Here is a 26031-nt window from a genome sequence, read left to right as displayed (position 1 = left end):
TGCCTCTGATGAGGTTATTGATAAAATGATCTCATCATATCATGCTAGCTGCACAATCCAACAGGGATGTCCCTTGGTGGAATGACAAGCTAGCAAAACTGAGGAAAGAATCTAGAAGATTGTTCAATAGAGCAAAGGCTACTTCTGATTGGGTTCAATACAAAAAAGCCCTAACAGAATATAACAGAGAACTGAGGCTAGCCAAACGAAAGGATTGGAGACGGGTGTGTGAAGACATCAATAACGCTCCTGCAGCTGCAAGGCTCCACAAAGTCCTTTCAAAAGACCATTCTAATGGTCTTGGAAGCCTCAAAAAGGAAGATGGCAGTTTTATTGTCGATTCTTCTGAAGCTTTGAAAGAGATGATAAAGACTCATTTTCCGGGGTCGATTCCTTACTCGGCTGAAGATCAGGATTTAGACAAGGTAAACCATGTATTGTCGACAAATGCCTATCAGAAAGCCTGTGAAATCTTCACGCCATCGAGGGTCGAATGGGCACTGAGTTCTTTTCAACCTTTCAAATCTGCTGGGATAGATGGAATCTTTTCAGCGTAACTTCAACAAGGGAAAGGAGCGATTGGTCCGCTCCTAACCGAAATATTTAGAGCCAGTATCACTTTAGCTTATGTCGAATTCGTTTTTGAACCTGGGTTAGAACTGGATTGGCGGAAAATGTGTAAACAAGCAAACGTCAAACAAACTCAAACAAACTGTAGTACAAGCGAAACCGAAGTTGGGTTGGGGTTGTAACTGTGATCTCATCCAGTTCCAACCCAGGTTGGAACTGAATCAAAAACGAAAACGACATTACATACCTAAGGCATGGCGTAAGGTTCGTGTTATTTTTATCCCAAAAGCTGGCAAAAGGGATAAAACAACACCTAAAGCCTTCAGACCTATAAGCCTTTCCTGTGTTCTGTTAAAGGTCATGGAGAAAATAGTGGATGACTTTATCAAGTCTACCAGCTTAGTAGAAATGCCTCTTAGCAAGTTTCAATTTGCTTATCAAACAGGTAAATCTACAATAACAGCGCTACAGTCGCTAGTCAGCAAAGTTGAGAAATTGCTTCAAGCCAAGGAAATAGCCGTGGTTGCTTTTCTCGACATTGAAGGAGCATTCGATAACGCATCCTACAGCTCAATGCGGTCAGCAATGGAAGCAAGGGGCTTGGATAAATGCATTATCGAATGGATAATATCGATCCTTAAAGATCGAGAAATCTCTTCCGTTCTTGGAGGTGCGCAACTATCAGTCAGATCTGTGAAGGGCTGTCCTCAAGGAGGAGTACTATCGCCCTTATGGTGGTCTTTGGTAGTGGACGAACTCCTTAAAAAGCTTATTAATCAAGGTTTTGAGGTTATTGGATACGCAGATGATGTAGCTATTCTGGTACGTGGAAAATATGACGGCACGATATCCAGCCGGCTACAATCTGCGTTGAATGTTACCCTCAAATGGTGCCGAGAGGAGGGATTGAACGTAAACCCTTCAAAAACTGTAATAGTACCTTTTACTCGAAGGTTGAAACTAAATCTTATTGAGCCTTCTTTAAATGGAGTACAAATTCAGTTCTCGGAAGAAGTTAAACATCTTGGGGTAACTTTGGACAAAAGACTGAATTGGAATTCACATTTAAACAATGTTTTAACTAAGGGTACGAATGCCCTTTGGGTCTGCAGCAAAGCCCTAGGAAAAACCTGGGGTCTTAGACCAAACATCATTCACTGGATTTATGTTGCGATAGTCCGGCCTAAGATTACTTATGCTTCACTTGTTTGGTGGCCCAAAACAAACGAGGTAACCTCTCAAAGGAAGCTAGGTAAGCTACAAAGACTTGCTTGTATATCGATTACAGGAGCAATGAAAAGCACTCCATCAGTTGCTTTGGATGCCCTTCTCAATATACTGCCTTTGCATCAATTTGTTAAACTACAAGCGGCAAAAAGTGCCCTGCAGTTTATCCGTTACAATAATGTACTAGATGGGGATCTTGTGAGACATTTGAGGATCATCAAAGACTTCAAATTAAACATGGACATAAAAACAGTAGAAGATTGGATGATAACAAAGACCAACAATGATGTTCCCTTCAAAGTGGTGAAACCATGTCGCTATGTTTGGGATGCTGATGGGCCAAGTTTACGTCCAGGTTCTATTGTATTTTATACTGATGGGTCCAAGATGGGTGAAAATACAGGAGCCGGTGTTTTCGGCCCTGGTATCAGTAAGGCTATACCAATGGAATGCAGTCCCACTGTATTTCAAGCAGAAGTTCAAGCCATTCTAGAGTGTGCCAACATTTGTCTGAAACGAAAAAAAAAAGGTTTGCTAAGATCTGTATATTTTCGGACAGTCAGGCGGCTCTAAATGCGCTAAAGGCTTTTACTTGTCAATCAAAGCTAGTATGGGAATGCATTATTTCTCTGAAGCAATTGGCCAGTAGGAACGAGGTAACTTTATACTGGGTGCCCGGTCATTGTGGAATTCTGGGAAATGAAAACGCCGACAATTTAGCCAGACAGGGTGCGGCATCAAGCTTTGTAGGCCCTGAACCTTTCTGTGGAGTTCCTGAGTGTGCTCTTCGGATGAAACTAAAAACTTGGGAAATGTCCACGGTAGAATCTAATTGGGATGCCACGGATACATCCAAGCAAGCGAAAAAGGTTTATAAAACCCAGTGCAGAAAAAGCCAGGTCCTTATTAAATCTAAACAAAAAAGATCTCAGGGTAATTACTGGTCTGGTGACTGGTCACTGCCCGAGTAAATATCATCTAAGTAAGATTGGAAATATCCAATCCTCCGAGTGTCGTTTCTGTCAAACGGAAAACGAAACTGCTGAACATTTACTCTGCAACTGTGGAGTATTATCCAATCAGAGATTGGCGGTTTTAGGTAAAGGGTTTCTAGAGCCCTTGGTAATTTGGCGAAGTAATCCCAACAGGGTAATAAACTTCATAAAACTGTCAAAGGATGCAAATTCTTAGTGGAATTCAAAGGAACCGTACTTAACCCGATTTTCTTTTATTTACAGATATTCCCCTAACAAGCCCAGGTTAATCATCATCATAAAACGAGTTGTGCCTAGTTGGGATCAGGTGTTACATCAACCATTGTCCATCACAGCTCAATTGTGACAGGATATTTGACTAGCACCAAATTAAATATGGGTCATACCACAATATTTCTAAATAATGGACGCAGTGGTTAAAAGGCTCTACACAGATGAGGAACAAAAAAAATAAGGGTGAGATTATCAGAGTGTTATTTATTAGCTCTTTAGTTATCACCTGGGGTGACTTTGGGTATTATTATCGGCAGGTTTGTTCTTTTCGTCATGGACTGTTAGTCAAATATCCTGAAACTTGGCTACATAATTTAACTTGGTTGGGAAGGATTTAAGACCAATTCTAAGTTCAACATAACAAACCAACAGGTAGATCATTCCGATCCGGTATGGCACCAACTCTCTACCCGAGCAGGGAATGAGAACTAATTGAAAACAAATTGAGTTATTTAGATATCACGAATTTTGATAACAAAGTGAGTTTTCATTTTGTATGACTTAAGTGTTAACATAACAAAAATGATAACAAAATAATATACTGGAATATCTAATTAAAAACAGAATGAGTTCTCATTGATAACAAATTAATATCTCATTTTGCTATCCACATTTTACGACTTGATATCATACGCAGTTCTCAGGGAGTTATCAAATCTATAGGGTAATAACTAAAAATTAATAACAAATTTAGTATTCATTTTGATATTTTATAAGGCATTAATTTACATGAATAAGTAAAACTATAGGTACCATGATTAAACTAAAAGATTATGGATGATGTACATTGAAGTGACAAAGAAAAGTAAATTGGAAGTCAAAGGACAACTGCACGTAATATTTTTGTATAATTATATTTTACTTAAGTATTTTACTTAAGTATTTTACTTAAGTATAATTATATTATACTTTTCCTTCTGATTATATGCACTGCAGTAAAACAAATGTGGAAGATGTTCACGACATCCCAGAGCCACAGGCATCGGGACTCAAATTGAATGACATCGAGCAACGAATTGAGTCGTATTTGGCTTCTCAGCTTTTTTCCTCGTTACCCGGGGAAAAATGACGACATTGAAAAAAAAATAAGGCATCCGATTGGAAAAATATTTTACTACATTAATTCTATCGGGTTTGGCATAACGTCGTTGGGCATAGTCTTTTGGCATTATGGCAAAATGGCAAAATCTGGCATAATAGTCGTTTGGCATAACAATAAGTGGAATGGCATTCATCATGTTCAAGTATGATAAATATCTGTGGTATTTTCAAAACTCACGGCACAGACAAACAGACGTCTCACTCTACTCACTTCCAATCATTTCCCTTTTTAACGGATTATTCAAATATTCCGTTGTTAGCAAATCGCTCACTCATGGCGCTCAAATCGCTTTTGATCCTGTTTGATGTTTGCTCACTACCGCCATCTACTCAGTGGGTTTGTGCACCTGCCACAGCATAATTATTAGCATTGGGCGATTATGTTTGCGTGACGATGATTTTTATCGCAGTTTGTTCCAAGTGATACCGCTGTTTGTCTGTGATCACAGGATTCATCATTTTGATGCGGAGGTACAATGAATCCTTTTTCATGCGAGAAAACTTTATAAAGATAAAATATGTGACCTTCAACAGTAGAATGACCGTGAATTACTTCGGTTGGTCATATCCAACTTCATTTGTCTTTAATTCAGAATTATGCCTGTAATATATAGAACCTAATTACTCTACAATTGGATGTTCACGACAATGCCAAATGCGCATTATACCAATTGGCTATAAAGCCAAACGACTGTTATGCCAAACGACCTAAAGTGTGAGAAAATTTTGAGTACTCGTTATTTCCTTACGGAAGTGCGAATGGTGCAGTTTTGAAATATAGAACTGGATAAATAATCACCCTGTAGTTCAAATTTCAAAATATTTGGCAATGTTTAGATTGGAATAACTGATATAGGGGAACTTTTGTATTCTGGGCAGTTTTGTTCTCTTCGTTATGGAAGGCTTTTTGAAACCTGTTGAATTCAACGTTGGTCTCATATCTTTCTCAACCAAGCTGAGCTATACGACCAAGTTTCAGGCAATTTGGCCGATGAAAAACCCCTCATAACGAAGAGAACAACCCCGCCGATAATAACCAGTCACCATAAAAAGAATTATTAAAGTTCAAGCCAATTTAAATCAATAGCATGACCATGGCCATTACCCAGAATCAGCAAATTATAAATTTTGTGTAAATATGTAGGTACAATACTTGTGTCAATGTGTAAGTACAATAGGTAAATTTAACAAATATTTTGTGAATAATGTTAATAAAGCATATTAAACCTATTTTGGATTTTTGAAATCAAATCTTGTTATCATTGAGTTTTTGAAATGATAACAAAATGATATCTCAATTTGATATTAAATAAAAACAATCCGGAACGAAAACTTGTTTTGATTTCATTTTGTTATCAAGAACAAAATGAGTTATCAATTTGTTATAGGTTTGTTCTCATTCCCTGCTCGGGATATCTATCCATTATTTAAAGATACAGACGTATTTTTTTAATGAATCCCAAAAAATCGTTTTATTCGTATATTTTGAAAACGCGTAGTTTTAGAAAGTTGCAATGTTCTACAAAGTTATATAAAAAATCAAAATAAACAACTTTGTAGAAGTGAATAGGGTTCTAAAATGTCAATAGGGTTAGTTATGGCTATTTTTGAGCAAAAAATAGTCGTTTTTCAAGGCTCCATAACTATCTTGGATGCAACCGGATGGCGAATAGAAACACCTTCCAGCATACTTGGGCAAGTATTTCTGGAATCGTGCGAAATAAAGTCAGTTGCAAGGGTCTTAACTTTGGGTCCCACCTCCCTCTTTAAGTGCTGTAATCAGGATTCAAAACCAGCTTTTATTTCGTTCACTTTTTTGAAAAAAGTTTGCTTGGGTCTATTCGCGTTTTATACAACTTTAAATATTTTTTTCAATTTCAAGACAGAAATAACTTTTAATTCAAATGAAACTCTAAGACTAGATTATAATAATTCACCAAGTGAAGAAAAAATTGTCAAGTCGAAAAAAAACTTAAGTCTCTTAAGAATACATAGCAAATCGATGAAACGCAATTTCAATGGCGGAAGTTTTCTTGCCTATAAATCGATACTTTGCTTCTAAAATTTTTCACAAAAAAAATTAACGGAATTATCATCCCAAAAAAGGTTTATTGAAACACTGGTAGCATCCAACAAGCTAATGAAATTAAATTTTGATGAAGTTTAAAACATAATTGCCATATTTTTTACAATAAGCTATTTGTTTCTATTCGTCCCAATGTTTCTATTCACCCCGTTTTACGGTATTAATTGTATGTATCACTGGCGCCTACCCAAACCAATTACTATCGAATTATATAATATTATTTTAAAAACACTGCATAGAAGTGAGCTAAACCAGTCGGACATATGTGTATTCAAATGATCTTACCATCAAGCAAAACATAGTCATGCGTTCGAAACATGAATGTATTGCCCGATTTATAGATTCCGACGTAAATAAATGATTAGGCTTATTTTCAGCGTAGGTACGTTATAAATGTTTGTTTACTGTGCAAAACTATCACCAAATGTGTACCTAACAACACAGCGTAAAATATTTACCAGGACGCTGTCTGGTTTTATATCTGTGGGTCCACGCAAGAAAAATCCACGCAACTAATTTTTGCGTGGGAGTCTAAACAGGTGGAATAGTAACCGAATAAACAGCAAGTCAACTCATATTAGATCACAGCGTTTCTAATGTCGATTTACCAAACACTAATTTTATAATTCACTTAAATGTGTGTCAACAAGCATGAGAATTTTTGATCGCTGTGTGAATGCTCTAAATAAAGGTTGAGTTCCCAACCATTGTTTATGTGAATTAACTGATGAACATTTCTTTCGGGCATTAGGAGAAGTGACACACGAGCAAAATTAGGCAGATTCGGCTATTTCTTTCACAAATAAAATCATTAATTGTAATACTTTAATAAATGTTAATATATGAAATTTATTGCTTTCAGCGATGTCTTTCAAAATAATCAAACTCTTAGCAAAAATTAACTATCATTAATATAATGACTGTTCCAGAGGATCCACATACTGAACTGGTCACGTTTCAAGCTGAAGATTTGAAATTTATCGGCTCGTTCGCTAACTTTGTTTTTCGAGACTTTCATATCACTTTTTTCTTAATCGTCGGTTTTGAAAATACTATCCTATTAGAGTTAAAACAACATAAATAAAAAAAAAAAATAATAAAAGAAACAACATTCTACGTCGACGTGTGGGACAACTAAAAGCGCATGATTCGTCAACAGCAGGACAAACAAGTGAAAAGTTTCCAAGCAGATAGAGTAAGAATTTGTTCATTTCAGCGCTACTTAAAAGATTAGGAACTCTTCTAAAATATGTGCTATGGTCTGTGTGTGTTGAAAGGTAACGAAAAAGTGGATTACTAAAGCTCATTCGAAATCAAATCCTAAAAACAGTTTGCACCACATCTTGTGCTGTGACGTGGACCGCGTTTGTTCGTTACTTTCGATAGCCCGAATGAAAGCACTGTCTTGTTCGTCTAGTTTTGTGATTTTCGACATTGGTTGATTGCACATGGCGGAACATTGTCCGTTTGTATCCTGTGTCAGAGTGCTGGGTGCACTCCGACAACGGTCGATAATGAACTTTATCATAAACCTACGATGATTTTCGAACGCTAAGGATTCGCCGTAGGCTGATTTTAGTTCTTCACAAAGTTTCAAATCGTACGCCGCTAGGTTAAGGCAAAATAAGAACGATCTTACCTTCGATTCGTTCAGGGATTCTCTATTGGCAGTCGGGATTAGCCAGCGCAACAGATCGTCCACCGTTGCGACTGTTGAACTCACCAGCGAACCAGTGTACTGCATTAGCTCATCGAAGTCATGCTCATCGTGTTCATCGAAGAACGATGTTTCGGACATTTTCGCCAGAACGAACTGCCGATGGTTGTAGCAGCTGTAGTCGTGGATGTGCTTGCGGATGAACTTTTCCGTTTTGTAGATCTCGAATTTTAGCAGCTGAGGAGCCTTCATGATGACCCATTGTCGATGGCACCAGGCGTGATAGTTGGTAGTGCTCTTATCGGCACATTTCTCGCACAGTCCTATCTCGAAAGCCCAATCGATAGCATCGTAACCTACAAAAACATTAATTGTTAATGAAAGTTTTTTTTTGTTTTTTAAGATGAAGGTAACACGACGAAAATGGGATAAAATGAACATGATTATTATTTTATATTAATAATCTTATTGACAATATAAAATTGTGGTTTGGTGATCCATGAACAAAAAATGTTGAATAGGTGCTAAGTATACCGTGATTTCGGGTGAAATTGATCACTTTTCGTAGGTTTTGGCGAATAGTTATCGGTATGATAAGGTTAATTCCTTTAAAATAAATACGACCATGGTTTTTTATCAGTCAAAGAGGTTGAAAATTCTACTGTAAATCATTTTTGTTATGTTCGACCTAGCGTCGGAACCCTTTGCATTACACTGAATGAACCTTATTATGGAATGAAAACTGTAGTGAATTCGGATTTATAGCACAGAAGTACGAAGCATGAATAAAGCTAATGTATCAACCTCTTGGATCGTGACTTTCAACCGAGTTAGACGTTTTTATGAGTACCTCCGAAAATCAAATAATTAACTTTACAAAAAAATATCATTTGAAATAAAAAATCAACAATTTTACTTTCGGGATGAAATTGATCAGTCAATGTTGTTGTAAGTATTGAAAATATTGAAAAAAAAAAAACTAAAAAAAAACTTGATTGACCGCCCGCAATTGTAACTCCAGTATCACGAGATTAGCTACAATGAGAGTATATTACAGGTGGGGAAGAAGAAGAAATGGCTATGTATTAGTAAGTAAAGAAAAATGTAAACACAAATAGTGATGTCACTATTTGACACGCGTTCTTATTGGAGCTCGCTTTGCGTGTAGTAGTGGCATGTTTTGCACCAGACACGGATCTCACGCACACGAAGTATCTTCTTTCTCACCTTTATTAGACTCTCATTGGATCTGGCTTCTTGGGACTAACAGGCATCTTCAGTGTGTGAGTATTGGTGGTCTTGAATTTTTAAGCGACAATGGCGCCTGCTGCGTCAGGTTGCAGTCAATGGGGGGCGGGAAGTGATGATGATGATTGCAATCGCAAGTTGCCAACAGGCCGTTGAGTCCTCTGCACTTGCACAAGCTCATGCGGATGTCGGTGTGTTGGTGGGAAATGCTTTATTCAATGAGAGTCTAATAAAGGTGAGGAAGAAGATACTTCGTGTGCGTGAGATCCGTGTCTGGTGCAAAACATGTCACTACTACACGCAAAGCGAGCTCCCATAAGAACGCGTGTCAAACAGTGGCATCACTATTTGTGTTTACATTTTTCTTTGCTCACTAATACATAGCCATTTCTTCTTCTTCCCCACAGTAATATACTCTCATTGGTTTTTATTTTTGGCACAGGGCTCATGCATTGGTCCATGGATGCCAGGCGTAAAGTTATAGATTGTGTAAAGATTACTGTGAAGCGCGACACAGTTTGCTTGGTTGCATAACTTGTAGGCGTTATATGATAGATTGAGACACTGTGCTGTGGTGAAAGTTGGAAGGAAGGGAAATGGCTCTTCAAAATCCGTTTCTAGTTCTAGCGATCGCTACGAACATACGAACATACGATTATACATGAGGTGTATATGTAGGAGGGAGAGAGAGAAAGTAGATAGAAAGATACAAAGTAGGAGGAAAGGAATGAGCCAGGGTTTGAACCCAGGACCTTCTGCATATGAATCAGAAGCGGTAGCCACTACACCACCAAGCTCGTCTGTAAGTACTGAAAATATTTTTTCCACTTAAACTAACCACCCCAAAATGCGAAAAGCTATGCAAAACTTTTACAAGTTTACTTAATTTTTAATTAGGTATTTAAGCTTGAAGTTTAATAAATCCTAATAAAGTATGCAATTTCCATACTAAATATGTTATAACTAGAAAAGTACAATTTTATGCATAAATTTCAATATTTATAGATCTTTTGACGACGACATTGGGTTGAGCGAATACTTGGCAGCTAGAAACAGAAATTCGAATGTATGTATTCATTACATATGCGATACAACTACGGTATCATAAGTATGAAAGTGTCTTTGAAGTTCACCGAACACGCAGTTTCGTGAAATATTGAATTTTATACAGGAATATGTGTCTAATTGGCTGTAAAACATGTACAAATTGTTTTAAGTTTATAGCCCAGTTTCGTGTTCGAAAGAAATCGCTGCTCAAGAAACTTCTTGAACGATTCCTGGCAGAAACTTTTCACGGTGATTGCCATTTGAACTGTCTTTCCTTCGCAACTGCGTACTGCGATTGAAGAAAAAACGGTTTCTTGAGCGAATCAGGCAAGGAATTTCCCATGCTTCAAGATAGGCTGAGAAATTCCTTCTGAACTGCAAATAGCCCTTATAGCGTTATTTTCAACAAATAAAAATGACCTTCACGTCGATCAATTTCACCCTAAATCACGGTACACGTGTATTAAATTCACGACTACGTGTGATGATGATAAAAAATCTATAGTAGAAGTTTCCTTTCTTAGTTAGTTATGACTTATGAGTAAACAACATCAAAGAACAAAAACCGCCTTGCAAACCAGCCTATTGGCACCACGATGACATATTTACCACATGCATCTACTCAACAAGCAATTAACAGGTGCTTACTTTGAAACAAGTAAAGCCACCGTCTGTAAGCGAACGCCTCATTCGATTTGGGCTTTTTACTGAGCACCACTGCAGAAAACTGAAACTCCTTGGTGATGTCGAGCCGATTTTTGGCGAACAACTGCCTTCGCAGGTTCCAAAATGTCGCCACATCCGGATTGATCAAGATGGCACAGTTCAGGTACTTGATGATTGCATTATTGCCGGTGGTGCTGCTCAGCATTGCACCGGAACTGCTTCCAACTAGATTGGTCGAATTCTGACCCGGGCCTCCTCCTCCGGAAAGCTTTTGGCATTCGGCTTTGTGTCGAAGCAGCAACCGGTGGGCATATTCGTAGATATACTTGACGCACCACGATTGCAGTCCCAGGTTGTGCTCAATGTGAATGACCGGCGATTTGTTCGTGTTGGATGGCATCGGTATTATCTCAAATCCGGTTCTGGAAAAAAAATATGGATTAGGACTAATTAAAAAAATAAAGAAACATTGAATGAATAATTTAAGCTTTGAAAATCCTCACACACTGCACACTGAGAATGAGGAAGAGGCCCGAGGTTCTCATTGTCTGTGCAAATGTTTATTTAGTGCCTATTCAACAAGAAGGTGCGGCTCAAACTGCGTATTTGCTGGTATCAAAGACTCAATGAATGAAGAAGTATGAAATTTACCCACAAATTTTCATTACCAAATACCTCTTTACTTTATGTGTAAAACACTTTTTCCGCAGACACACACATTCTATACACTCAGAATATCAAGATATTCAAGCTAAACATAACTTTCAGTCCGAAATTTGAATACATACTAGCACCATCTACTGGGCTAATTGTAATTCAATTTATGTATCATAAGATCGCCCGTGGTCTTTTGAACAATTTTGTCGAAGACAGCATTATTCTAAGAAGTCACGATCAAAAGATCCAATCATTCGTGTCGTGGAATCCAATAGACCCTAGGGGTACGAAATCGCCCGGTTCAACTTTGACATAAAAAATAATCTTTAGTACGCCATGAAACTATTGGTATTTTTGTACAAATAAAGCTGATACTAATTTCATTTTGACTTTTTGCCAGAAATAGTTGTAACGAAGTCGTATAGCAGATTGTTTGAAGGGGTTGACAAATGACAAAAATATCAACAATTTGTTTTGTCCAAAAAGTTGTATTTAAACAAGGATTCAATGAAAATACGTCTAAGATGAACTTTCATATGTATAGAATTGAACTACGTTTGCCTTTTTCTTAACTGGTTGAAGGAATCATACTTGTAAGATAAACTATTCAATGCCTGTCGCACTATCAAAGTTACCCGCATTATCAAAGATACCCCGTTTTACGGTATTACAAAAAATACTACTCCACCAAGGATTTCGTCTAGGGAATCAAAATGTTTTATATAAAATGAACCAAACAAAAAGTGATTTTGCGATTTCGTAATAAATTCGTTTAGTAATAATAGAGTTCCATGTGTAATGTCTTCAAAAATTGTCTGTTATTGTGTACCTATGATTAAGTTTCTTTTTAGAATTCAAAATAAGTTATAAGAAATGTATGCAATTCCCACCAAAACATATAGAGCGACTACAGGGTGAATCGCAAACTATTGCACACCTTATTCAATAAGTTGATTCTGCTGAAACATCTCAAAGGATTCCACCAACACTATACACTATTTTATTGCAGAAACGGAGAATTTATCATATCACCATACAAAAATCCAGCTCACTACTTCCAATCTAGTACTTCACTGATTGCTTCTTATTGCATAATTTTTTTTTATGTCTTTATTAAAGAGATTTTCAGCCCAAGGCTGGTCTGACATATCAAAAGTTACGTAATGATTATTTTTTTTGCAACTGTTTTTCTTTTTTTTTTTGCTAGGTTTCTAGCTGCACTCTGAATAGAGTTGAAACCTCTACACTAGACCCGAAGATAGAAAAGAGTACGTAATCTTTCAGAAGAAGTTTGCCAGCCGTACGCGGAAAATGATATCCATTAAGACACTGTTGCCTACTGACTCAGAAAGTTACGGTAGAAGATTAGAAAGTTTTCAATTGGTCAGTCAGTCAGGATTTGCCTATGTAGTGTTATGGTCACACGGTTTGTGTTTGTCTCCTTGTTTGATTTTGTGGTATGGTTAAATATGTTTTTCTCCTCGTTAAGTCAGTTGTCGTATGTTGTTTTTTTTTCATCGATCCTTTTTAGTCGATCCTGTGTCAAATTGTTTTCTTGATTTCGCTAATCCTTTTCTACTTGTGTTCATCTCTTGTGTCCTTAAATTGTCATCGGTCCAAAATCCACAGAAACATGTAACTGAACTTCTGAACATCTAAGAGATAATCAAAAATACGCCAAGTTGGTCAGTTGATTGTAATAAAATTTTAAAATAATAAAGATTTCATGTCAACTTTCATCCTGCTACAAATACTATTAAATATCTACAAATTCGTTCAATTGTCCTATCGGTCCTACCTAGATGAACCATGCCATTTTCTCAAGCGTAGCCTAGAAATGTCAACCTAGTCATACACAAGTAACGTTGTTCAGTTAATATAAAGTTGTCAGTTTTTGTCCAAAATGTCACGTCGAACGCATTGACGTCAACAATGCGTTAAAGTGTTCGCACGTTAGCTTTGAATCTATCAGCACAATTAAGTGCTGCAAATCTCCTTCCCACTATTGATTCTTCGGTCGATTTTTATTGCTTTATTTAAAGAAAATATGACCAACTAACATTGTAAAAATTCGAAAAAGCGACTATGACATTTATAAAATACTATGTAATAAAAATCAACCGAGAAACGTGGGAAATAGAGCCCAAACAACATTTTGAAGTCAGATGGCTGTAAAAGGTTCCAAAACCTGTCACAAATCCTATAATACTTTTATTAGTGTTGTGGTCAACAGAACTGGATTGGCAACACTCCCGGTTGCACAACTACTCCCGATGGGCTCACCGATGACAGAGAAAGCTGTCACTCGTGTGAGGCAAATGTTTTGATTGTGACAGTTGAGTTTTAAGATTGTTTTGTGTCGCGTGATAGTTTTAACGTTCCGTAATAAAATTGTTAAGTTTTAATCACGTACGCGTTTTATTTCGGTTCGTCTTTTACGTGAATCGTCCACCGTTGTCCGAACAGTCGTGCGATACAAAAGTGGCGACGAGTTTGTGCGAATTGTTGGTATTTTTCTTGTGATCGAGTCATCTCAATATAACCCAACATTTCGTCACCCGCGCGTAAACGGAGGAAGAGAAGCTACAGTGCGATGGAAGAAGGACGTGATCCGCGGGATGTAGACCGACCGCAGCAGTTCCTGAATCAACAGCAGCAGCCGCAGCCGTTGAATATGCAGCAAGGAGCCACGGGTCCACAGATCCTGCGTGATGGTGATCAACAGCAGCAGCTCCCAAACCAGCAGCAGCAGCTGGGAGCCGCAACCCATCATCAACAGTTCGTTCCCTCTGGACAGCCACCGTACGTTCACACTTCTCCTCAGCAGCACGGGATAGGACAATCGGAGCTCAGTCAGGTTGTGACAGCAATGCAGCAAATGATGGGCCAAATGTTCCAGATGATGCAACAAAGTGATGCTCGCCATCAAGAGCTGATTCGTACTCTAACGGCATCGAGAGATCAGCAAGCGCCCTACAATCCGGAGCAAATCCTCGACTCTTTGGCGAACAACATAAAGGATTTTCGTTATTAACCGGACAGTAATGTAACATTTGCGTCTTGGTATACTCGCTACGATGAGTTGTTCGAAAAAGATGCTTCCAGATTGGATGATCAAGCGAAGGTGAGGTTACTGCTGCGCAAACTGGGACCAGTTGAGCACGAAAGATACGTGAGCTTCATTCTTCCCAGACTACCGAAAGACTTCTCCTTCAGTCAAACGGTCGAGAAGATGAAGAATCTCTTCGGAGCAAAGGAGTCTGTGATAAGTAAGCGCTACCGTTGTCTACAAATCACCCGAAATCCTACCGAAGATCACGTAGCCTATGCCTGTAGGGTAAACAAGGCTTGTGTAGAGTTTGAGCTCGGTAAATTGTCAGAGGAGCAGTTTAAGTGCTTGATATACGTTTGTGGTTTAAAATCCGAAAGCGATGCCGAAATCAGGACCCGGCTCCTTTCGAAGATCGAAGAAACCAACGATGTTACACTTGAACACCTTTCCAACGAATGCCAGCGTCTCTTTAATCTAAAACACGACACTGCTATGATTGAAGGGCCAGCTTCTTTCGATCAAGTGAATGCTATCAAGCACAGCAGGAGGCAGTACAACATTCGTGAAGAAGATTCACCTGACCAGCGTTCGAGTGACGGTGACGGAAAGCCCTATTCGCCGTGTTGGTTCTGTGGTGGATTGCACTTCAACCGAAACTGCAGCTATAAACAACATAAGTGTTCAGATTGTGACCAATTTGGGCACCGCGAAGGATATTGCAGCAGTGCAAACAACGCACGGAAAACTAAAAAGAAGAAGCAGAAGAAACGATCGGTGGACAGCAAGGTGGTAACAGTGGACGTATGCAGTGTACAGGATCGGCGAAAATTTGTTACGATCAGCCTGTGCGGAACACAAATTCAGCTGCAGCTTGACACTGCCTCGGATATCACCGTAATTAGCAAGGAGCTTTGGACGACAATTGGGAGTCCGGTGTTAAAACCATCGACGGTCCACGCGAAGACCGCCTCAGGAAACATTTTGCCGATCGAGGGCGAATTTCTGTGTGACGTTTCTATAGGTGCAACTACACGGAGCGCGGTGGTCAGAGTAACAGAAAAGCCGATAAAACTCCTTGGGACAGATTTGGTCGACTGTTTCAATCTTTGGTCAATTCCGATGGACAGTTTCTGCTGCAATATATCTTCCTCTCCGGCGTCTCTGCAGACGCTGAAGTCGACGTTTCCTGAAGTTTTTAGCGGAGATCTTGGCTTGTGCAACAAGGCGACCGTCAAGTTCGAGTTAAAGCCAAGTTGTAAACCAGTCTTCTGCCCCAAGCGACCTGTCGCGTACGCCATGCAGGACGCCGTCAATCAAGAGTTGGACAGACTGGAGCGGCTACAAATCATTACACCGGTTGATTACTCGGAGTGGGCTGCTCCAATAGTGGTCGTGCGCAAAGCGAATGGTGCAATCCGGATCTGCGGAGACTATTCTACTGGACTCAACTCTGCACTGCAGCCGCATCAATATCCTCTGCCTCTCCCAGAGGATATATTCGCTAAATTGGCCAACTGTAAAGTTTTCAGCCAAATTGATCTTTCAGATGCCTTTCTGCAAGTGGCGGTCGACGAGAAGTTTCGTAAGCTGCTAACCATCAATACTCACCGTGGACTCTACCTATACAACCGCCTTCCTCCAGGTGTAAAGATAGCTCCAGGGGCTTTCCAACAACTTATCGATACGATGTTGGCAGACTTACCAGGGACATCTGGATATCTCGACGATGTTGTTGTAGGCGGCAAAGACCAGGAGGAACATGACCGCAATCTTCGAGCAGTTCTCCAACGGATTAAAGATTTCGGGTTCACTATCCGACCCGAGAAGTGCTCCTTCGGTAAACCAGAAATCGACTATCTCGGGCTCATCATAGACGAAAACGGGTTGCGTCCGGATCCAGCCAAAGTTGAGGCGATCCGCAAGCTTCCGCCTCCATCCGACGTATCAGGAGTGCGCTCTTTCCTTGGAGCGATTAATTATTATGGTAAATTCGTTCCTAATATGCGAGCGCTTCGCTATCCTCTCGATAGTCTCCTCAAATCCGATGCGAAGTTCGTGTGGAGTTCTGCGTGTCAACAGGCTTTCGATCGTTTCAAGCAGATCCTCACTTCAGATCTGCTACTCACACATTTCGATCCGAAGAAAGAGATTATTGTATCTGCTGATGCGTCTTCGGTCGGTGTCGGGGCAACAATTAGCCATAAATTTCCCGACGGCTCCGTCAAGGTTATACAGCATGCTTCAAGAGCACTTACTAAGGCGGAACAAAACTACAGCCAGCCGGACCGAGAGGGTTTGGCCATCATTTTTGCAGTAACAAAGTTCCACAAAATGATATTTGGTCGTAAGTTCCGTCTGCAAACTGACCACGCTCCACTTCTTCGTATCTTCGGCTCTAAGAAGGGCATTCCAGTGTATACGGCCAACCGTTTGCAGCGATTCGCCCTTACCTTGCTGCTTTACGATTTTGATATCGAGTACGTACCGACTGAGAAATTCGGCAACGCCGATCTTCTGTCTCGATTGATTAGTCAGCATGCAAGACCGGATGAAGACTACGTAATTGCCAGCGTTACTCTCGAGGAAGACGTCAGATCTGTAGCTGCGGATTCGCTCAACGTCCTGCCTCTGAACTTCAAACTTGTTTCACAAGCCACCCAGGCAGATCCATTACTTCGCAAGGTATATCGGTACATGCAAAACGGCTGGCCACAGCCTGAGCAAATCGAGCCGGACATCAAACGATTCTACGCTAGACAGGAATCTTTCACGGTAGTGGACGGATGCATTTTGTTCGCTGACCGACTCGTTATTCCATCGCCGTTTCGGAAACGATGCTTGGACCAACTTCATCAAGGCCATCCCGGAATGCAACGGATGAAAGCAATAGCTAGGAGCTACGTGTACTGGCCATCGCTCGACGAGGACATCGTGGGCTACGTCAAGGCGTGTCACCAGTGTGCGTCCGTTGCGAAATCTCCTCCTCACGCTCAGCCAGTCCCGTGGCCCAAGCCAAGCGGTCCATGGCAACGTGTACACATCGACTACGCAGGACCAGTTGACGGCGATTACTTCTTGGTTGTGGTCGATTCTTTGACGAAATGGCCGGAAATTGTTCGAACGCACAGCATTAGTACCAAGGCTACGATTGCCATTCTACGTAGTATATTCGCCCGGCTAGGAATGCCGATTACCCTGGTGTCCGATAATGGAACGCAATTCACTAGTTCGGATTTCGCAAGTTTCTGTGCAATGAACGGTGTGGAACACCTCACTACAGCCCCTTATCATCCGCAGTCAAACGGCCAAGCAGAGCGTTTTGTAGACACCTTCAAAAGATCTGTGAAAAAAATTAAAGAGGGGAGAGGAACGTTGGACGAAGCTTTAGACATCTTCTTGCTTACTTACAGGAGCACTCCAAACCGCTCCGTACCTGAAGGCAAGTCACCATCGGAGGCTTTGTTCGGACGTAAAATTCGAACTAGTCTTGAATTACTGCGCCCACCGCCAGCACTTTCGACGGTTGAAGATACACGCTCTGATGGACTGCAAAGATCATTCAACCGCAACGATACTGTATACGCAAAGGTATATTCGAGGAACACTTGGTCTTGGGTCGCCGGCGTTGTTCTCGAAAGAGTGGGCGATGTAATGTACAACGTGTGGACTGATACTCGCCAAATGGTACGTTCACACATAAATCAGCTGCGTAGTCGCAATTCTGCTAGTCGTCTAGGCAGGAACACAATACGACAGAATACTGCGAGCCCTCTTCCGTTAGATATTCTTTTGTCAGCATGGGACTTAGCTCAGTCACCAAGAGTGTCGCAAGAATACGGATCCGTTCCTTTGGTACCCGAGCCTACAGATGCATCAAATGAAATAGCATCAGAGGTGACACCAGTTCCAGTTGTAGAGCAGCCTGCGTCTTCTACACCGAAATGTGACTCATCATCAAGCACCAAGGGTATGAAGGTTCCAAGGATATCTGAGTCGTCTTCGGGGTCAACTTCTACAACATCTACTGGGTTCGAATCTGCAACCGAATCAGAACCTAAAGTAGTTCTACCACGGCGATCTTCTCGCCCGAGAAAGCAGCCACGATGGTTCGACCCTTATCAGCTATATTGAGAGGGGAGATGTTGTGGTCAACAGAACTGGATTGGCAACACTCCCGGTTGCACAACTACTCCCGATGGGCTCACCGATGACAGAGAAAGCTGTCACTCGTGTGAGGCAAATGTTTTGATTGTGACAGTTGAGTTTTAAGATTGTTTTGTGTCGCGTGATAGTTTTAACGTTCCGTAATAAAATTGTTAAGTTTTAATCACGTACGCGTTTTATTTCGGTTCGTCTTTTACGTGAATCGTCCACCGTTGTCCGAACAGTCGTGCGATACAAAAATTAGGATTTGTAACGATCATCAAAACCTTCTCAAATCCAACCGACTTGGAACTATTGCTTGGGAATAGACTCTACTGAGCCCCGGCGGTTCCTCCTGTTTATCGAGCATGCCTGATGCATATGATCAGCCATACTCCATCTGCAGCAGCCGGTTCGGGATGAACCGTTGGAGGCGCATTAAAGTGTTAAAAAGGTGATATTTCTTTAGTTTCACTAAAGAACACTACATTACAATACAGTGGTTTTTCGATTTTATCACGGTCAAAAAAAATTTAGCCGTGAATGTAGCGAAACCGTGAATTTAGCGAAATGAAAAATAAATGTGAATTTTATATTAAAAATCGATAAGCTACAAAATTTTTGAATCGTTATTCATATATTCAAGAGTTTCAGCAATTTGTGAATGATTGTATTGCTCAGGCGCAGTATGTAAACTACGTAGACTCATTTTGGGTAATCTTAGACGCCCTTCCCCCTGGTAGACTTTCGTCCATACAAATTTAGAAAATTTGTATGGACCGTTGCTTTGACGAGATATCCAAATATTTTTTTTCCTTAAATGGGCAATGTTCAATGACTGAACATCAAAAAAAAAAGAGGAGAACGTGCCGCTGGTGCCGACCTACTGATGACTGAACATCACTATAATTTTATTTTATGAAAATCGAGGAGAATGTAGTACAAATTTGTTGATTTTTCGGCTTACAGTCTTATAAATTGCGTTGATTAATTTACTATCATCGACGACGTTTCGGTTCGGCTATTGAACCTTCCTCAGGGCCTAAAAGTTGTTTTAATTTATTCACCCAAAATACATAATCTACAACATCCAACACACAAATTGACTATTCACTCGAACAATCAACACAACTCACAAATCAAAAAGTTAATTTACTAAAAATTGAAAATTGTCGGGTTTGAAAGGTTACTCCGTCTAGTTCACATCTGGGCCATCCGGTTAGTTGGTTTTGGGAATTCCTTCAATTTCGTCAAATAAAATAAAAATAAAATATCAATAATTCATGAAAATTATTTAAACATACATACAATACATAACAGCTCTAGGGGCAAGACACTGTGCAAACGCGAGCAACTCTGAGAATTTCTGAGTAACTCTTTTTAGCAATGATCGACGAAATTTGTCGAAAGACATCCCCAAAACTGCAATTTTCATTCAGCACATGCAACACTCTGCAGTTTGACATTGGTGCTAGATCACACTTTGGCATAAATGGGAGAAATTCTGAGGAACTGTGAGGAATTCTGAGCAACACCTCGAACACAGATTTGCTCTCGTTAGATCTGTCCTGCCCCTAGTAACAGCTAGTCGAGGGTTCGAGATATACATCTCTATAAATAAAAATGAGTTTAAATTCGCTTTGAGGCATTGAAACGTACGAACGGAGGAACCGATCAGCATAAATTTTGCACTGTACGATCCGTCTTCAGGGTGGCTGTATTTACATGAACCTGGCTGTCTTTATATGTAGGAAAAGTTATGAAAATCATCCGAAAAAGTATTAAAACTGTAGAAATACTGATTTTTATTAGCCGAGAATAAATTCAGCACTATCAGCATCAGATAAATCTAGAGTGAGGTGCTGCAATAACCTCAACAGTTGTCCAACCACCACAACTTGACAAAACAAAGTTTTCCGGGACAGCTAGTATTCAATAAAATGTACAGTTGACTTAAAATAAAATTATTTTTCTTTTTGTTATATATTTGCTATGAAATTTAGAATCCACTAAAACCCTCTTTATCCAAAAAAGCTATTATTTCTTTAATCTCATAGTCAAGACTACTCCAGACTGTGGATAGCCCTAAAAGGTAGTCACGCAATAACATTTTTATGTTCTGTGCTATTTCATGTTGATTTCACAATGTTTTAGAAAAACCGTGATAAAAACGAAACGAAAGCCGTGATAAAATCGAGAGTGAATTTGGCGAGTAGTGAATAAAATGACTAGTGATAAAACCGAAACGCCACTGTAATCAAAATGAAACTCCTTTACTTTAATACCGTCAACCCCTGCGAACTTGGCCAGGGTATTTTTATTGCAACTGTTTTTCATTATGCAATCTATTCTAAATGCATGATGAAAAACAATAAGGAATAAGATATTGAAGCGGGTATGACGTTTGAAATAATGTAGATCGACACACCATCAGATTTAATGTACCCGGTGAAGTTTTTGTTTCATGAACAAAGATTGAATAACGCTTTTAACCGAAACACACCCGCAAACCGGGAATCTGACGATGCAGAATGAGCGACGTGACGTGCAGCAGCATATTTTAACAAGCTGAATTGTATCATCCAATTATTATAAATTAATACCAATTTACGAAAACGCCATAACGTCACGGCGACGCAGCAGCAGCACAAGAACGCGCGCCAATTTTGGCAAATCGCACGAGGTTAGATATGATATGATAACATTTATTTGCCTAGACTAGGAGACACATGAACTAGGCAGTCTCTGCCACTGACTGGTCTCAACGACTTCAATAATGGAAAGTTGAACTCTGAAGCCGGCGTGGCTCACAACACGCAAGAACGAATATTTCTGTTGAAGATTGTTTGATTACAGGGTGATATATTTGTATCATATTTACCATTTTGTGAGGACATTTGACGACTTCATTTATTTAATTGGGCTGCAAAACGGTGACTCGATAAGGAGAGCGTCTAACATAGCTCTGGTCCTCACAAGTTTCTACCTCATGCATCCACGGATCAAGCGATGACAAAAACCGCCAGCTAAGAGTTGTGTGGATAGCTGGTAGTGCAGTCTGGACACTGTTGTACTTCTGACTTCAGCTAGATTGAGGAGGTACGTCCCGAGCGGCTGTTCACCAAGCAGGTGCAGCTTAAACAGCGTCTGTTCTGGCATTCAACGGTTCAGTATGAAATGCTTCTCCACCGGAAGCTACACACCAAATTTGTTGAAATGCTTCCAGCACAAAAAAATCAGCAAAATAAACTGCTGAATTTCAGCAACATTTTTGCTGAATTTCAGCACAACGTTGCTGATTAACTGTTAAAATTGCTGGAAAGTTCAGCAAGTTGAAAAATAATTGCTGATACTCAATAAACTCGTATTGCTGAATGCAATCAGCACAAAAAAAATCAGCAAAGTTTGCTGAATACGAGTAAATAAAATTTGCAGTGTATCTAAGACAGCAGCCCCACCACGGTGGATAGGAGACCTTAGGGCAACAACCTACTGTTCCCGAAACTCAAAATCCGTTACTGAAACCGAAAATGAAAGATTACGAACTGTTTTAACGACAACGACTTTTAGCGCGAAACAACGGACAATAATTGGAACTTGGAATGTATTAACCCTAACCCAGCAGGGTAAACTGGCAAAACTAGCCAATAAGGCATGCCGTATGAAGCTTGAGATCCTAGGACTGAGCGAAATCCGTTGATCGAACACAGATTGACCTCGGGTCAAATTCTGCTATACTCTGGCCTACGAGGGGAACACGCTCCTCGCCACCGTGGAGTTGGTTTACTGCTTAGCGCTCACGCTTCTTCTACGCTCATGAAAAAGAAACCTATTAATGAGAGGTTGGTTCCGACAACTCGGACTATGAGCACGTCATGGGACGCCATGGTCTCGGAGAAACGAGCGCAAACGGAGAGCTGTTTGCGTTGCCGTTCTCGTTCATTTCTTTGAGACCATGGCGTCCCATGACGTGCTCATAGTCCGAGTTGTCGGAACCAACCTTCGCGTTGAAGTCGCCCATGAGGATCTTGAAATCACCTTTCGGAATCTTGTTCACGACAGCATTCAGTTGACTGTAAAAGTTCTCTTTGTCTTGCAATTTGGCAGCATCGGATGATGGTGAGGTTTCGAACCCGTGTTCTGAATCTGGCTACAATTACCCTCTCATTAATAGATTCCCACTTCATGAGCGCAGCGTGGGCGTGAGCGCTGAGCAGGAAACCAACTCCACGGTGGCGATGAGCGTGTTCACCTCGTAGGCCAGAGTATAGCAGAATTTGACTCGACGCCAATCCGTGTTCTCCAAAGTTCGGCCAACGGATTTCGCTCAGTCTTACGATCTCAAGCTTCATGCGGCATGCCTCATTGGCTAGTTGTGCCAATTTACTCTGCTGGGCTAGGCGGCTAGGGTTAATACATTCCATGTTCAAATTTTTGTCCATTATTTCGCGCTAAAAGTCGTTGCCGTGGAATCAGTTCGTAATCTTTCATTTTTCGATTCCGTAACGGTTTTTCGGTTTCAGAAACAGTAGGTTGTTGGCCTAAGGTCCCCTATCCACCGTGATAGGGCTGCCACCTTAGGTATAGCTTCCGGTGGAGGAGCATTTCATACTCAGCCGCTGGATGCCAGAATAGACGCTGCTTGAGCCGCACCTCCTTGGTGAACAAACGCTTGATACGTGCCTCATGTGCATACCTCCTCAATCTAGTTGAAGCCAGAAGGACAACAGTGCCCAGGCTGCACTACCAGCTAAGCACACAACCACAGAGACAACTCTTAGCTGGCGGTCTTTGTCATCGCTTGATCCGTGGAAGCATGAGGTAGGAACTTGTGAGGACCAGAGCTATGTTGGACGCTGTGCTAATCGACTCACCGTTTTGCAGCCCCAAAATAGACATATGAGAGCTGATTTTTAGGAACAAATTTAACTTGCATTCTTTAATAAAAATCTATGGTTTTCACAGCTTTATTCATCTTACATATTATATTAGGATCTAGTATGTAGTAAAATTATGCTGATTTAGATCGTAACAGGCTGAATAACACACTAATAGTGTATGACCAAAACACCTAACTGGCCAAAACACGAGACGAACCAGCCAAGGGCTGAAAATCTCGTTAATAAAGACAATAATAATAATAACTGGCCAAAACTGATGCTTCTACCCTATTTGTTTTTTTTTTCGAAAATATTTATTACGATAAATATGGACATGTTTTTTTAAAGTAGGAAGGAGGCACAAATACGAGCGTGCTGAGAGATCTAAGCCGAAAGAGAGAAAAATTGTAGGTAATGGTAGAAAATTACTTTTGTGATTCCGCCAGAGATTTCCTCAGAGATACTTCTTGGCATTTTCCCAATAATGCCTTCTCCAGATATTTTTACTGGGATTCCTCCAGTAATTTTTGCAGTGATTCCAGACGTCCAGAGATTTCTCCAACGACTCCTGTAGAAATTCTTCTTGGAATTCCTCCAGTAATTCTAATACTGCACTGTAATGGTATTACTGCACAAACATCTCCGATGATTACTTCTGAAATTCTTTTGGGATGCTCCCACTAATAGCTCCTGGTATTCCTTCAGAAGCTTCGGCTGTGATTCCCCCATGGATTTCTCGAAACATTCTTTTCAGTAATCTCGTAATTACTCTTAAGTATTCTTACTATTAGTTCTCCAGGGATATCCACAAGGATGGCTGTTAGTAATCCATCCCGTAATCTAGCTGGGATTACTGGCAATTACTGCTATGAGTCCTTATGAATTACCGAAGGACTCCCGAAAAAAAAAATAGATTTTTTTGAGAAATCAGTAAGAATTCCTGTGGAATCCTATCAAAAAGTCCTGAGAAAGTATTCTAACATGAACTCATAGAGGAATTTTGGAATAAATCCGTTAACATTCCTTTTGCATAACGTTGGCAGCAGCTCACTAACGTAGTGTAAGGTTTGTTTAAAAAATGACCCTAATAATGCCAAAGGAGGGTTAAGGAATCACAAGAGGACTTCGTAGATAAATCCTTGGAAAAATCGTTGTTGAAATCTCAACAGGAATTCTTTTTGGATTCCTTTAGAAATTTCTCTTGAAATACCTATAGAATTTCCTGATGGAATTCTTTCAAACAATCCTGCTACGTTTCCCAAGTAGCTCATGATGAGATTTCCTAGCAATTCCTACTGGGATCTTTGCAGGAATTTCTCAAAAGTGCCTTAAAAAGTTAAGAAATTGTGCAGACTTATCACTGCCCCTAATCGTAAAACAGCATTTCCGCAGAGTTTAATGTGCAAATAACTATAGCTTAGGTTTTGTTAAGATTTGGAAAGATGTTGTTTACGATTGCTCAACATTCGATAGAATTTAGGTCATCGTTAATTGTGTATATCAAGCCTCTTAGATTAAAAGTTGAATAAAATAAACTAAAAATCGCATTTGCTATGTACGGCTTCAAATTATTCATTTAAATCAAATAGATCAACGCTACTAGAGATAATTGAGAACCGCTGCGCTGCTGCTGCACTGAGCTAGACTATCTCACGCGCCACCACCACCGAAGATCGTCAAGTCGGTCGAACGCGATCAACAACGCAACGGTGCCTCAATTTGTGTTCTCCTTTTGCTCAATCAGCTCCCCAATTGACCTACGGATCAATGACACCCTTCTCTTGTCGCTCATCTCGCTGTACCACTCTTTGGGTATTTGGAAGGCAAGAAGATATTCTCATCATCTCTCGACTAGCCAATCTTCAACCTGCACTCATTCATTATTCGTAATTATATTTCACGCATCCCTTATTGTGTCCCCTTCACTTCCGGACTGCAGGGCTAAGGGATGACTCGTCGAAAAACACAATGATTGATGGATGTACTTACAGATCAGGATCCTTCAGGAACACCGCGTAGATCTCGTTGATGATCTTCTCGCAGAAGGCATTATTATCATCCAAATAGTCCGCAGCTTCCGTCGTCGAGGTCATTGCGTTCCCCCTTACTGCTACTGCTTATCACACGGCAAAATAGTCAATCAATGAATGCACCGCACCACCCAACAACGACACACTTCACGGGGAAACTCGGCTGCTGAAGCCAGAACACAACGCAACGGCGCGCACCACAAATTCAACCTTCACCGAGCAGAATTCTACCAAATAGTGATCAACATTGTCAGGAATTTCGCAAATATAAAGCCACCAGGCAGTACAGGAGACGATTCCACACAAAAGCGCAGAGCACGGCGGACTTGCTTCTTTTCTTTTGCTTTTGCTGGCGATTCGCACGTTTGTTTTGATAAAAACGCTGAGGGAGCAGTGGGC

At 40.3% G+C, this 26031-nt stretch overlaps 1 protein-coding gene across 2 annotated transcripts; it reads right to left on the bottom strand.

The window, feature by feature from the left end:
• Window positions 1-7067: 7067 nt before the first annotated feature.
• On the bottom strand, window positions 7068-26011 carry LOC109428131 (protein prenyltransferase alpha subunit repeat-containing protein 1-B). 2 transcript variants are annotated; one of them, XM_062858299.1, is made up of 3 exons: window positions 25592-26011; window positions 10853-11292; window positions 7068-8265 (listed from the first exon to the last, which is right to left on the bottom strand). In XM_062858299.1, the coding sequence occupies exons 1-3, from the start codon at window positions 25693-25695 to the stop codon at window positions 7556-7558; spliced, it is 1254 nt and encodes a 417-aa protein (XP_062714283.1). In that variant the 5' UTR covers window positions 25696-26011; the 3' UTR covers window positions 7068-7555. The 2 variants fall into 2 exon arrangements, with proteins under 2 accessions (XP_062714283.1, XP_062714284.1); XM_062858300.1 differs by lacking the exon at window positions 25592-26011 and adding an exon at window positions 24032-25154.
• Between the last annotated feature and the right edge of the window lie 20 nt (window positions 26012-26031).

The sequence above is a fragment of the Aedes albopictus genome, chromosome 3 (genome assembly GCF_035046485.1).
Source record: "Aedes albopictus strain Foshan chromosome 3, AalbF5, whole genome shotgun sequence".
NCBI lineage: Eukaryota > Metazoa > Arthropoda > Insecta > Diptera > Culicidae > Aedes > Aedes albopictus.
This window is presented reverse-complemented; position numbering and strand designations above follow the sequence as displayed.